Source organism: Octodon degus, unplaced genomic scaffold (assembly GCF_000260255.1).
Source record: "Octodon degus isolate 3935 unplaced genomic scaffold, OctDeg1.0 scaffold00139, whole genome shotgun sequence".
In the NCBI taxonomy this organism is placed as follows: domain Eukaryota; kingdom Metazoa; phylum Chordata; class Mammalia; order Rodentia; family Octodontidae; genus Octodon; species Octodon degus.
Window position 1 is genome coordinate 7,036,926 of NW_004524715.1, and position 14,035 is coordinate 7,050,960.

The following is a 14,035-nucleotide window of genomic DNA, read 5'->3' on the forward strand; positions in this document are numbered from 1 at the left end:
CCTTTTATTGAAATTTTTTTACTTTGAGAAAGGGTCTTGCTCAGATACACAAGTGAGACTTGAGTTCCTCCTGTGTCAGTGCTCCAAGTATTAGGATTACAGGTGACACTACTGTGCTCAGCTATTTACTTCTTCATAATATTTAAAATGATAGGGTACTTTTTTTTTTTTTTTTTTTGAGACAGTCTGACTCTAGTTCAGGCTAGCTTTGAACTCATTTTGTATGCCAAACTGGATTTGAACTCACAGCGATCATCCTGCCTCAGCTCTCCAAATGCTGTGATTACAGGTGTGAACCACCATACCTGGCTTATTTTGGGGGATACAGTGGATCCTGAATAATTGTCAAATCTCAAGTGAGATGAGACATAGAATTCCCATCTATCGTGGTATATTCAGAAAATACAGAGTTGCTGCAAAATTCAGAATCCTTAATTGGGATCAACAAAGTAATGATATTCGGCATAGATTTTTAGCCAACTTTAGTTTTTCATTTACATTGCAGGATAAATCTTTGCTTTACATTTCCCCTTCTTTTAAGCATCTTCCTTTAATGTTTATTTTTCTTTGTTTTCACTGCTGTCATGAATGCTGACATAAGTGGAAATGCTATGCCAGGTAATGTCAGCATCAATTTAGCTGTACAATTCATTATCTCAAAACTTCCTTTTTCTTTAATGAGAAAACTTTGTAAATGAGTAATAACAACAAAGTTTTTATTTACAAAGCCAAGTGCTTTAAACTTACATTTGACTGCTATATATTACAATTTGTTATTATTCTAGTATACTAGGAATTGAGAAGGTATGTGTCATACAAAAATTACATGACCTGCGTTTTGAATGTACATTCATAATAAGGATATCAATAATGTTATAATCTTTTAAAATTATACATTTAACCTCCCACCTAAAACCATAACAGTTAAATCTAACCATGGCTGCTTTCGGCTACTGTCAGTATACATATAGAATTTTTACGTGAATCATTACTATGTGTAATTTATATTGTTTTCTTAATGAGTGGTTTTTCCTTTATCTTTTTCATATCACATGGTCTTATAACTAAAGGGTCTCTGTTTTAACTAGCAATAAGTAAATATGCTGTGGGATTTTTCTGACCTAAAAAGTAATTATCTGCTTATTATAGTATATTCTGTTTTATCAATACATTAATTTACGAAGTTTTACAAATAGCTGCATAATTTATCATACAACATATTCTGTAACAATGAGTAAGGGTGATAGAAAGGTGGGCAATGTAATTCACCTGGAGTCTATACGGAATTAATAAATATACTTGACCAGTATGTTTATGCCATTCATTCCATCTGAGTTACTTGCTCTTTCATTTGAAGTCTTTTGCCAGAAACTTTCCAGATAACATGCTCCTTGAAATTAAGAGTCAACATCTTGTTGTTTCTTATACTGCCAATATATTACCATTATTATTGCATTACGTGGAAAGTAATGAAATTTCTACTACCTGTAGGCTGATAAATCACATTATGATGTTAAGACCCTAGTACTGCTTCTTGCATGTTTTTCTACCTCTCGTTTTAATATGTTACAGTTATGTGACTTCATCAGTTTTGTCATGGTTAGTTGATTACAACCAGGTAATGTTTAGGGGGGACAGACCCTAAATACAGAATTTAATTATGTGTGGTAAACACCAAGATGGAAATATAAGTAAGACTTATATGAACATAAGGAAGGCACTGAGTCTACCTTGGGAATCTGAAGCTAAGACTAAAAGCCTAAAGAGAAGTTAGCCAGGCAAATAAAGTATGGATGTGGGCTGCTTAAACAAATATATGAAGTATAGAATAGTATGTTGGTGTCATTTGGACACATGATGTGTCCATAAAGCATGAAAAAATGGATAGAGTGATCATCAGGGACATTGTATGATCTGAGCAGCTCATGGAATAAATTTAAATCAAGGAAGTGACATATTTATAATTGTATGTTTAAATTCTGGTGATAGCAGCATGGAAGATATTGTTGAAATATACTATCACTAAGGCAAAGATCTATTAGGAAGCTATTCAGTAATGCAGACGAGAAGCCATGGGCAATGCCTGCTAACATGTTGGGCTAGAGAGATTACAGTTTATTTACAATATTATGTGCTTTTCTTTATTCATGTTTCCTTGGATTATTGTAAATTTTAATTTGTATCTTTATAAGCATCTGAGGGTCTGCCCCTTAGCTCAGTTCTTTAAGTGGCTGCTTCAACAAAGCAGTCAGGCTCAGGTTGCTGTGGTTCGATCCCTACAACTCAAGCCAGCCAAACCTGCCCTGAAGGCATTCAGAGAAAAAAAAAAATCCTTTATAAGCATCTGATACCATCTTCTAAAATGTTTTCAATTGCCCAACTGCATTTTGACAGGTAGATTGCAGTGCCTTTATTTAGGTTTATTTTGGTATTTAGAATTGTTTCTTTATGGTAAATTTCTAGAAATAAAATTATAAATTTAAAGGACATGAATATGTACAGAGTTCTTGGAATGTTTTACCAAATTTATTTCCGGAAAGGTAAAAGTTAATACCTTTAGCAACCTATGGGGATGTGTTACAATATGCTGTCTTTAGTTACTTTTCTCCTTGCTGAGACAAACACTTGACACCCCAAGTTAAAGCAAGAAAACTTTATTGTAGATCCCAGTTTATAGAGTTTTGTCTGTAGTTGGCTAGCTAAAAGGCAAGGTGGCTTGGCACAGGTGCTTCACAGAGGAGAAACAGCTCATAGTGGGCAGCAGACAGCAAAGCAGCAAAGTAGTGAAGCAGCAAGTGACAAGCAGTGATACCAGCAGCCTTCGCTCAGTCCTTTATATTCTGTCCACTCTGCCCACCCCCCTTAGAGTTAGGCAGCCTTAATCCTAGCACCACACCACAAAGCAATTCCAACATCACATTCTTCATCCTAGCATGATACGCTAGATCCAGTCACCTGTGCAAAGATCCAGCTGTGACCGCATGAGGCCTTGGAGAGCAACAAGATGTAAGCCATAATATGTAGTTGTCAGGGTCATTTTTGAAAAACTTGGGTGTCTGTACTGGCAAACTTCTCACTTTAACATTTCTTTTTGACACTGACCATACTTGTATGTATTAAATTATTTTCTTTTTCATTCATTTCTTTGCATTTTTGTTTTCCTTATCAGAATGAGTTATTTATTTTGTGAAAATATTAACTTCCCATCAGATTTATGTCATATTTTTCTCAGGTCATATACTTTTAATTTTTTAATCTATGGTCTTTTCATTTTTAAGCACTGTAATTTTTCTAAATTCTTTTGCTTCTTTATGTTTAAGATGCCCTTCTCCTACATAGTTTGTAGTTTTGTTTTTGGGGGATTTTTTAGTTTTCCTGTAGCTTTTTTTTTTTTTTTTCTTTATAATATGTGGAGTGAAATGAAGATCTAGTGTTCTTTACTTTGCAGAACTTCTAATTATACCAACATCACTTGTGGAATGACTATTCCTTTTTCTTCTGGGTGCTTTTAATAACAAACTGCCTATACTTTTATTTGTTCTCTTTTTCTTAATCATTTGAATATATTTTTGGACCCTTTGAATCCACTAAATTGTTAAAATGTTAGAAATTATTATTTTGTTCCCCCAGAACTAGATTTTAGGCATTTTGAAGATAGAAGTAATGTCTAAGTCACATTTATTTCTTTCATAAAAATTAAATATTTTTATTTAATACCTGTTAAAACTAATCTCAGTGAAACTTATATTAACCCCTGTTAATGTGATTTATAGTGGGGTATCCTAGTTTAATTCTTTTTTTTCAGGATAAAAACTGCAATTATTCAGTGAAAATGCTCAGAGCAAGGAAACCCCTAGGATATGGGGACCTGTTGGATCTCTTCCAGGTGTGTGAAAGTGTATCATTTGATCTCACAATTGCATAATTTGGAAGTACAACATACATCAAACACAGTTTACTCTGCCAAAGAGTTATGCTTCTTAAGGAACTTAGGTGGAAAATGAACTTTTTCTCTTCTTCCCACCAAAATCTATTCTTATATTTTGATGGAAACTGAATTAGTGAATTTTGATTTTTAAAAAATCAACCTTTTTTTTTTTCTAGAATGACATATAAAATGGTTAATGCCAGTTGTCTTTACATTGCTGTGTGGTATTTTCCTCAACATGTTTTTTGAAATCTCTTCTATGAAGACATTTACTTAAGACTATCCTTAAATAGTACATCATACAATAATTATACACAGAGAGTGACAATATGTGGTACTCAAAAGAGTCAGATTAATTTTAGTTTCCAGGGCACTTGTATAGTTTAAAGAAAAAAAATGTATCAGTAACTTCTTTCTTCTTCTGATCTTTCTCTTGCTGAATTGTGATCCAGATTTTTTCTTTTTGAAACTATATTTTGAAAGATGAGGAATGGATATATCAAAAGATGTAGAATAGATACATCAGTTATTTTGGTCGTATTTTCTCATGTAAAATGGAAGGGAAAAAAGTAGATATGTTTGATTCCTTTATGCTAAAATAAAAATTTAAAACAATAATGCTACTTTAAATTTATCTCACCATGATAGGCCTAACTATAATGGACATGTGTACAGTATTTCACTGTGATGCACCTTATTTACTGATTTAAGGTTCTCTTCAACTGTAGATTTCCCTACAATGAACTGCATCTTACAGTTGTTGTAACCCTGGAATCACTGTGGGCTGATTAGTGGTGTGGTTTTCTTTTGTGGTGTATTTGTGTATGAATTGATTCATAATTAATCATATTATTATCACGTTTGTTGAGTTATGTGCATTTGTTATGACCACATATATTGAGTTTAGTTACTATTAAAATGTCATCAAAGTTGTCAAGAACTTTGTTAACACCAGATCAGAAAAAATAACTGCATCAAATAATGCAGAATAGTTGGCTTAGAAGAAAATCTCAGGAACAATAAAGTACTCTTTCAAGAGAAAAAGACATGCTCAAACTCTTGATGGTATAGAACATGAAATTGTGAAGAAAAATTTTAAATGGTTAGATAGCTTTCTCATTGCTTAGTTCACATTGATTTTCTTTTTTAATATTGCTAGTTATCTTGAAATCATTGACTTCTTACACTCTTAAGAAAATACATTGACTTTTTAAATGATCCTTTTATTTATTTGAAGAGCCTAGGCAGACAGTTTTAAAATGCAGATAATTGAGCCCTCTTAATTTTCATTATCATCAGTATACTGTTTACTTTTAAAGAATGACAGCATAATGTTGTGGGAAAGATGGTGAACCAGTAATTAGAAGACATTATCTTCAAATTCTGGCTTTCTCACCTACTTGTTGAGTCACTTGGGCCAAATCATACTCTATAAACTATAAGAACATTGTGATGCTTAAATGAGAAACATGTGCTAAAGTCATAAATTACAAATGTACCTTGTTATTATTGAAAAAATTTAAATTGCCTGACCAACATTTAATAGAGTGTTCAATAGAGATATGTGTGAGTAACCTTAGACTGGATATTTAGCACTTCATTAAAACTTTGTGATTGGCTTTACAGTGGCATTTAATCATTCATATCAATATTTTGAGGCCTTGATATAGAAAATTTATATCTGGGTTTGAGTTAAGACTTTTGCGCACAAGAAAGTAAGGCAGTAGGGAGAAGGAGCTGTTTTGGAAAACCACTCTTTGTCAGTCATATTTGCCATACTTTAGCTGTTGCTTCAGTAAGTTATGCTGACTTACTGAAGGATTTGTAGAACATGCTATGGTGTAGGAAATTGGTGTCTTCATTTACCATAGAGAGAGCTTTGGGAGAAGAAAGGTAATATTGAAGCAATAGAACTGTTAATGCTGGTTTCGCCTTTTAATGGTCATTCTAGATGACAGAGAAAAACTCAGATTTATATCTTTATAACTTTTACTGCTTTAAAATTTCTCACAGAATTAGCTTGATAGAAGGAGTTTGGTTTGGAATTACAGCATGTGTGTCCAGTTAAGAAAAGAAAGGCTATTGTTTTAAAGGAGATTTGTTTATTTCTTGAAGAAAAAGTTAGAACTATGCAAATTCAAGGCATATAATGAAATTGTAAGGAGTATCCGAATATTCATTCACAAGTATGGTAGGGCTGATCCACATACCATTTTTAATTACTTGTTCTGATCTAGAGTATCAGTTCCTATTTATTTTCCCTGCAATTCTGTGTGAAGAAATAGGTTTGCACTGAACTGTTGGGAATACATATGCTAAAGAGGATATAGCAAAAGGTAGCAAAGATGCGAAAGACAGAATATGGGGACAGAAGCATGAGGAAGCTGTAGTAAATGGGCATAGTTTACATCACAGTGTGTACTATTTGTGGACAGTGTTTTAACTCCTAATACTTGATTTTTATTGGTGTTTTTTTTAAATGTGGGTTTTTATTGTCACTGGTTGTAATTACATGAAATGTACTTCTAATTATAAATTAGATGTGACAATTTATTTTTTGTGTGTCCTAAATAAAGCATTGAAGGAAAACAGCTCAGAGGTTGTACAGCCTTTCCTAATGGGTTGTGGAACCAAGGAACCAAAGATCACTCAGCTGTGTTTGGCTGCCATCCAGAGACTCATGTCGCATGAAGTAGTGTCTGAGGTAATACAGAGATTTTATCTAAACTGCATGGAGGGGTCAGATCAGCAGCTTCCATAGGGAAGACTAAACCTACCTGATATTTAATGTAAATTGTTTTATGAATGTCAATGAACTTGAAGAAAATAGGATAATTTTAAAATATTAGTGATATGTATAGGTACAGATTATCTAAAATGTACCAATAAAATCTGATTTAAAAAATAAAATGAATAGCTTGAAAAAATAATTCTCATTTCAGAGCACTCATAATTAATAAAGAAAAAATGTATTTTATCAGGTCATTTATTATCTTGAGAAGTCACAGTTCATTAGTATAAATGACAAGTTTAGAATAAAGCCAGTTTTCAGTATTATTCAGTAATTATCTAATATAACTCATATTTTAAAAAGATAGGTGGGAAATATGGTCTTTTCTATAATGATTCATAGTAATAATATATTGCTCATTAACTTAAATATTTATATCTAACTTGATAATGGCAAAAGAAGAAAAGATATTTCATTACCATGGACCTACATCTTGTTTACAGATTTAATGGTTTTACTTTAATTTTATACCTTAGAAGGTGCTATCATAGAAGTGGCCTGCTATCTTGCCCTTCATTAGTTACCATCCTAAACAGTGTCAGTTTTAATTGACTGTACAATGTATTGTTAATTTGGGTTGATTATCATATTCTTATATTATAAAGTGACATATAAGAAATAGTAAACACATAATTTGTATGTCTATAATACTTATGTCCAGATGAAAAGTCAATGTTACTGTAGAAACAAGCTTTGATTTTTGGCTAGATATTTTAGAACTGCATGCTACTGTTTGCTATACTACATCTTTAAAGAAACTTCAAGAAGAAAATTAATTGGTTGTAAGTCTCAAATTAGTTGAGACATGTGTTTGGATCTGTGGATCTTAAAATATGTGTTATATTTTTTTTTTACTATCATAGAGAAATTCCCTCTAAGTGAGCTGAAGTTTTTGTACCTTTTCTTATTTGGAATCCTCAACAGCTATTATATTGTGTTTGTTGATGATAATTAAAATTATTTTACAGACTGCTGCTGGAAACATAATTAACATGCTTTGGCAACTAATGGAAAATAGTCTTGAAGAACTTAAGCTACTTCAGACAGTACTTGTTCTTTTAACAACCAATACAGTAGTTCATGATGAGGCACTTTCTAAGGTAGGAGTCCTATTTGTGAGTTTATAAATGGTTTTCAGAAGTATTTGAATAAGCTGGCTGAAAGAGAAAAGCCTGGTGCTCAAACTAAGCCCAACTTCCCTGTAGCCATTTTAATGATCAGTGCTTCACTTAAATGGCCATTGATGCCTTGCTTTGTCCAGAACTCATTTTTAGAACCCCATGGGTATTGCTGATTGGTTTAGTTATTAATGGGAAATAGAAAAGAGAAAAAGTATGGAAGAATCAGAATGGAGGAAGAGAGAAAATGTGTTGTATGGTATTGTGTTGGGTAGTTTAGAGTCCCTGTGATAACTCTTTGTCTTTTAAAAATAAGTTTATATGTATGTGTTATATAAATCAGACAGTTTTTTTTTTTTTTTTTTTTCAGTACTAGAAATTGAACTCAGGACCCTGCACTTGCCAGGCAGGCACTTATAGTGTTGAGCTATATCCCTGGCCCTGAAACCAGACAGTTTAAATCTGACTCTTAAGTGGCTAGCGAAGTCTTTTAGCATTTTTACGGGGTAAAGCTACACATATGACACCTATTTCTCATTTCTTCACTCCTCCCAACCTCTTTGAAACATATAACCATTGTTTATTTAACTTCATATAAAAATTTAAATCATAAGATATTTCTAAAGGGCCGGCAAGATAGCTCAGCAGACTAAGCGCCTGCACAGGGACCGGGGTTCAATCCCCAGCACCACGTGGTATGCTGGCCGAGTCCAAGCATGGTAGTACATGCCTGGAATCCCAGCACTAATGAGGCTGAAAACAGAATCACTGTGAGTCTGAGCTGTGTAGTGAGACCCTGTACCAAATACATAAAAAAATAAAAATTCTAAAGAACAGAAAAGAAAAGTTCAGGGAATAGTGTTAGTGATTTACAGTAAGAAATGCTTTGGATGTTCAGTAGTAGCTTATTGTAACTACATGCTTTTAAGGATGAATGGCGTTTAAAATAGGTACACTGTTACATTAAACATATATTATCTCAAGTAAGTATGTCTCTTTCGAGTTTATTTGATGTTCTTAGGTCAATAAGATTTTACTTAATTGCAAGTAGTTTATTTTAGGTTCATATCTGCTATATAGGAATGATTTAAGTATTTTTATACAATGTATACTTTATTATATATAATTTCTCTTGGTTTCTAGCTATGACATTGTACTGATACAAGTATTTAAGATTTTATAAATGATTATTAGTTGATCTACTATAGAAATAAAAATTGATTATAAAATTTATTTTAGTATATTAGCTAATTGAAACCAAAATAATTGAAAATGAAAATCAGATATAAAGAAATTGTACAGCTGGGCATGGTGCCCTTGCCTGTAATCCAGCATGGAAGAGGCTCAAGCACAAGGATCTCAGCAAGTTCAAGGCCAGCCTGGGCTACATAGTAAGGTTGAGGCCAGCCTGAATTACAGTGAGACCCTTTCTCACAAAATAAACCAGCAAACACCTCGAATTGAGCATTATTCAAGTATGTATATATATATATATATATATATGTATATATGATGTTCCTTTCCTTTATTTAAAAATATAAAGAGTAATAGTTATATCAAAGGCTTGTTTCCTTTAAATTTTTTAATTAAAGTTAGAAAGCATGTAATCTAAGGTGCTATTATTTTTCAAGAATGGCTTATTTGCAAACTATAAAGTTGTTAAAGCACATAGGAGAAAATCTGTGTGATATTAAGATTACAAAACCTATAAACTGTGAAAGAAACCAAAGAATGGAGGGAAATAGATATTTGACAAAGGTTATATATCTGTACTATATAAAGAACGTATAATGATTTTAGAAGACAAGGAACGACCAAATTATTTCTACTTCACAAAATAAGATCTGTAAATGTGAACAAACACATGAAAAGAGACTCCCTGTGAAAACTTACCAGGGAAATGTAAATTCAAACCACAGGAGTTATCGTTTTTCTAATATCTGTCAGAATAATTAAAACTTGTAAGACAGATCATAGCAATATCCCAAAGGATATAAATAGTTCTGAACTCAGGTGCGCTACTAATACTACTGACAGGACTGTCAAATTGTGAATTTACTTTGGGAAACTGATAGTTTCTTGAAAAGTCATACCCATATTACCATGTATCCTAGTCATTTTACTCCTGGTTGTTTACTCAGTGTAAATGAAACATGTCCATGTAGATACTTACATATGAGTGTTTATAACAGCCTCATTCACAGCCAAAAACTGAAAACTACCCCAATGTCTACCAGTAGGTCAACAGATGAGCAAAATGTGATGGTATTCTCATACCATGGGATGAAGTCAGTAATGAAAAGGGTACAAATTACTGATAGAATAACAAATAAATTTCACAAATATTTTAAGTGAAAAAAGACACACTTAAAAAATGCATACCAAATGAATTTCTTTATATAAAATTATACAAAGTGCTGGTTAGCCTGTAGTGAAAAAAGGAGCTAAGTGGTTATGTTGGCCTACAGTGGAGGAAGAGATATGCTGTAAATGTCCCCAAGGAAACTTTTGGGGTGATAGAGGTGTCCTGTATCACATTTGTGTCCATTTTCATGTTCCAATGTATAAGAACTCATCAAATTATATATGCTTGTAATGATACAATTTATTTTATGGAAATTTTATCTTAAATTGAAGTTAAGTAGAAAAATGAATGGCTCCTATTATAAAATAGCATTTTATTTATATGCTTAGCAATTTAGATAGTATTGCTTCAGATGATTTATTGATATGACAGATTTTGAATGCTTGCTATTTGCAAAGCAAGCCATTCAAGGAAAGTATAGCACAGCACAGTATTCTATAAATGCTAAAAGAATAAATTTTAAAAGATATTTCATATTACTTAAACTAATCTTACATAGCTATATATTGCTGAGAGTGAATTATTTTAAAATCTGAGAAATTTTTTTAGCTTGATTGTATAAAACGTAGGACTTTTAATGTCTCTGAAAGAATTAAAGGTGATCATTTAAGTTTAGGTTACATCTGATAAAAATAATAGTAGTCATGTATCCTGATCTTATTTCACTCTAAATGAAAACTTTTTTTAGGCAATTGTCCTTTGTTTTCGACTACACTTCACAAAAGATAATATTACAAATAATACGGCTGCTGCTACAGTGCGACAAGTTGTCACTGTTGTTTTTGAGAGAATGGTTGCTGAAGATGAACGCCACAAAGGTGAAATGATAAAATTTATTTCTTTTTGACTGTGGGATTTCCCTTTTATTAATTTTCAACCTTTGCTATATGAACTCAGAAAACCTAAAAACTAGAAAACTTTAAAAATGTTAAAACCATATTATTGTATTAATGTTGGGAAGTTTTTTCTTAAATCACAATTTTATCATTTTAAAAAGTAACTCTTAATTTCCATGTTTATTTCTGTGTGTGCATACTTTTCTGTTGAAGATGATAATTTCACGTTTTAGCCGAACATTACATTCTGTGAATTTTTATTTCCTTTATCCACATAATTTGAATTTTAGTAGTTACATTGTATTTTGTGACTGTTCAGTAATTTAATGAATGAATCTGTTGGATAGTCTAGGTGGTGTTTGATACATTAAGCTGTTTGAATGTCTTCTGAATATATTTTTTCAGTGTTTGAATCGATAACATGTTGTGAAGAATAATGTTTTTATGTTTTTCATAAATGCAATTACAATTTTTTAACCTTTTAAACTAAAAAATTTCATTCTGACATGTTATAATTTCAATAGTTTGATAATTTTCAGATTTTATCTTTATTTGATGAAAAGTAACTTTTCCCCTAGGCCATTTGCAAAACTAACAAGATGCTACAGTAATGAGTAATCTCCTAAAAATGTTTAATGAATTTTTCCCCGTACTCACCAGTATAAGCACCTGCCTTATAAGTTCAAGGTCCTAAGTTCAATCCCTAGTACTATTTAAAAAAAAACACACACACATATACACTATTTTTCCTTTTACGTTTTATTTTTTAAAAACTCCCTGATAATTACATAGTCTTTTGAATTTTATATTCTTTGGCATTTGTCATTGAGGAAAATTAAAGTGAAATTTTAATCGTTTGAAATGTTAAGGAATTCATGAAATCTTACATATTTATAACCTCAATGTAATTCCTGAATTGCTAATTTTAGCTGTGTGTCTCTAAATTCTAATATACCATTAAATACTGTCAAGTAAAAAAAGCACCTAGAGCTTTTTTCAAAAAGGTCTTGTTCAAAAAATCAATAGTGAAAGCCAGTTGTCGTATTAGATAATGTCATCTTTTTTATTAGTAATGGAAAAATGCTAAGTTGGGAAACACCATTCTAGCTGACTCTGAGCTTGTAAGTATCTATTACAGACACAGAATGGTAGATCAAGCAGTTAATGCTTTTGAAGATAGTGAGATGGTAGAGGAATTAATTATTATTTTTTAGAGGAATTAATTATATGATAAACTTTTTATACATCTGATGTTTAAAGGCATGTTCAAAGATCATGTGACTTTCATATCCGTGAGATGAAGGGGTTGCCGGGGAGATGGCTTAATAGAGTAAGCGCTTGCCTGGCACACACAAGGGCCTGAGTTCAATTCCCGATTCTGCCAAAACCAAAATAAAAAAACTCACCCAATTGGGATGAAGGGGTTGATGAATGAGAGATTGGACAAACCCAGGATGTTGGACAAAGATATTGCAAGCTTGTTAAAGTGTATACAACATATTGTAGTTTTTTATGGCATTTGTACAAAAATAGATTCTCATTTATTGTTCCATTTTGAAGATATAGTTCTGAAATTATAAAGCTTTTAATTAAATGAACAAGTATTTATTTTAACTGTACCTTTTAAGTAGAATGTATGATTTATTTATTTATTTTTATTTTATTTATGTGGTGGGGGGCAGCTCAGCCCACCAGGGGGTGGGGCTGGCTGGTATGTGGTGCTGGGGGATTGAACCGTGGTCCCTGTGCTTTTCTAAGCTTGTTCTAAATAGGTGCTTTGGACCACTGAGCCATCTCACCAGCGCCAGAATGTATGATTTATTAAAGGCCATTATGAACCCCTAAAACCTATCCCATTTTGATTGTAGAAAACATAGAACAACCAGTACTGGTCCAAGGCAATAGTAACAGGAGATCTGTCAGCACCCTCAAGCCATGTGCTAAAGACGCGTATATGCTCTTCCAGGTAATTTAGTTTACACATTTTGTTAAAATATTCAAAAAATTTTTTAATAATTTTATTGATAAACAAATAGCAATGAGACAGTTTCAAATCAAATTGGCAGGACAGTTTCAATAATTAACACATTGCATACATTCTTCCAAGTCAAAATATTTTTAAAGTAATTTTATTACAGTTTTGTGCGATTTAAAATGTTTTTAAATTCTTACTATTTTTATTTTGAATATCTGATTTAATTTTTAAAAAGAGAGAAGCAATCTTTAAATATTTATGGAAGATTAAAGAACAGCTTCTGTATTTACTGTATAACTCGACATGATAAAACATTATTATTTTAAAAGACCATCATCTGTTTATTTTTAATAGTTACTTGTTCTATAGCAGTTTATATGATCTATTGAATACACAATTTGAATTACTGATATTATTTCTAGTGACCAGGATTTCTTTGAAAAGCATGTCACTGTAGCACATGACATTGTTTCTTTTCCCAGGACCTCTGTCAGCTGGTTAATGCTGATGCCCCCTACTGGCTCGTGGGCATGACAGAAATGACTCGGACATTTGGTCTCGAATTGCTGGAGTCAGTCCTCAATGATTTTCCACAAGTCTTTTTACATGTAAGCCATCAATACTGTCTTGTAAAAAAATTGATCTTTAATTTTTCTCACAAATATTTTTCAAGAAAGCAACATGTATTTTTTTCCTACATCAAAAGATGTAAAGGCAGCCCCAGATTATAGAAGATATATGATAATATACTCTTTCTTTTCCCATTTTTAGGACTTTAACGTTTTGGAATTTTAACATTAGAAGAAATCTCTAGAGGGTCTGGGTGATAGCGCAGCAGCATAAGCCACCTGCCTGGCAAAAATAAGGGCTGAGTTCAATCCCCAGTACCAAAGAAAAAACAAAAGAAATCTTTAGAGACTTTATTTAGTTAGATTTCCTATCTGTGGGTTTATCAGAGAAATGCTTGTAAACTGTTTTTATGTCTAAAACTCTAAAAGAATTACTGATTTTTTTTTTTTTTT

At 32.1% G+C, this 14,035-nt stretch overlaps 1 protein-coding gene across 3 annotated transcripts in view; it reads left to right on the forward strand.

Moving 5' to 3' along the window:
- The window catches only part of Mon2 (MON2 homolog, regulator of endosome-to-Golgi trafficking), a 124,690-nt gene that overhangs the window by 40,250 nt on the left and 70,405 nt on the right, over positions 1-14,035 (forward strand). For 2 of the 3 annotated variants that reach the window (XM_004641638.2, XM_004641639.2), the window contains exons 3-7: positions 6,505-6,632; positions 7,688-7,819; positions 10,891-11,020; positions 12,907-13,004; positions 13,496-13,621. In XM_004641638.2, the coding sequence (XP_004641695.1) occupies positions 6,505-6,632; positions 7,688-7,819; positions 10,891-11,020; positions 12,907-13,004; positions 13,496-13,621 (614 nt within the window). Of the gene's footprint in view, positions 1-3,805; positions 3,887-6,504; positions 6,633-7,687; positions 7,820-10,890; positions 11,021-12,906; positions 13,005-13,495; positions 13,622-14,035 lie in introns of all 3 variants that reach the window. The other variant, XM_023701707.1, reaches the window with a different exon arrangement.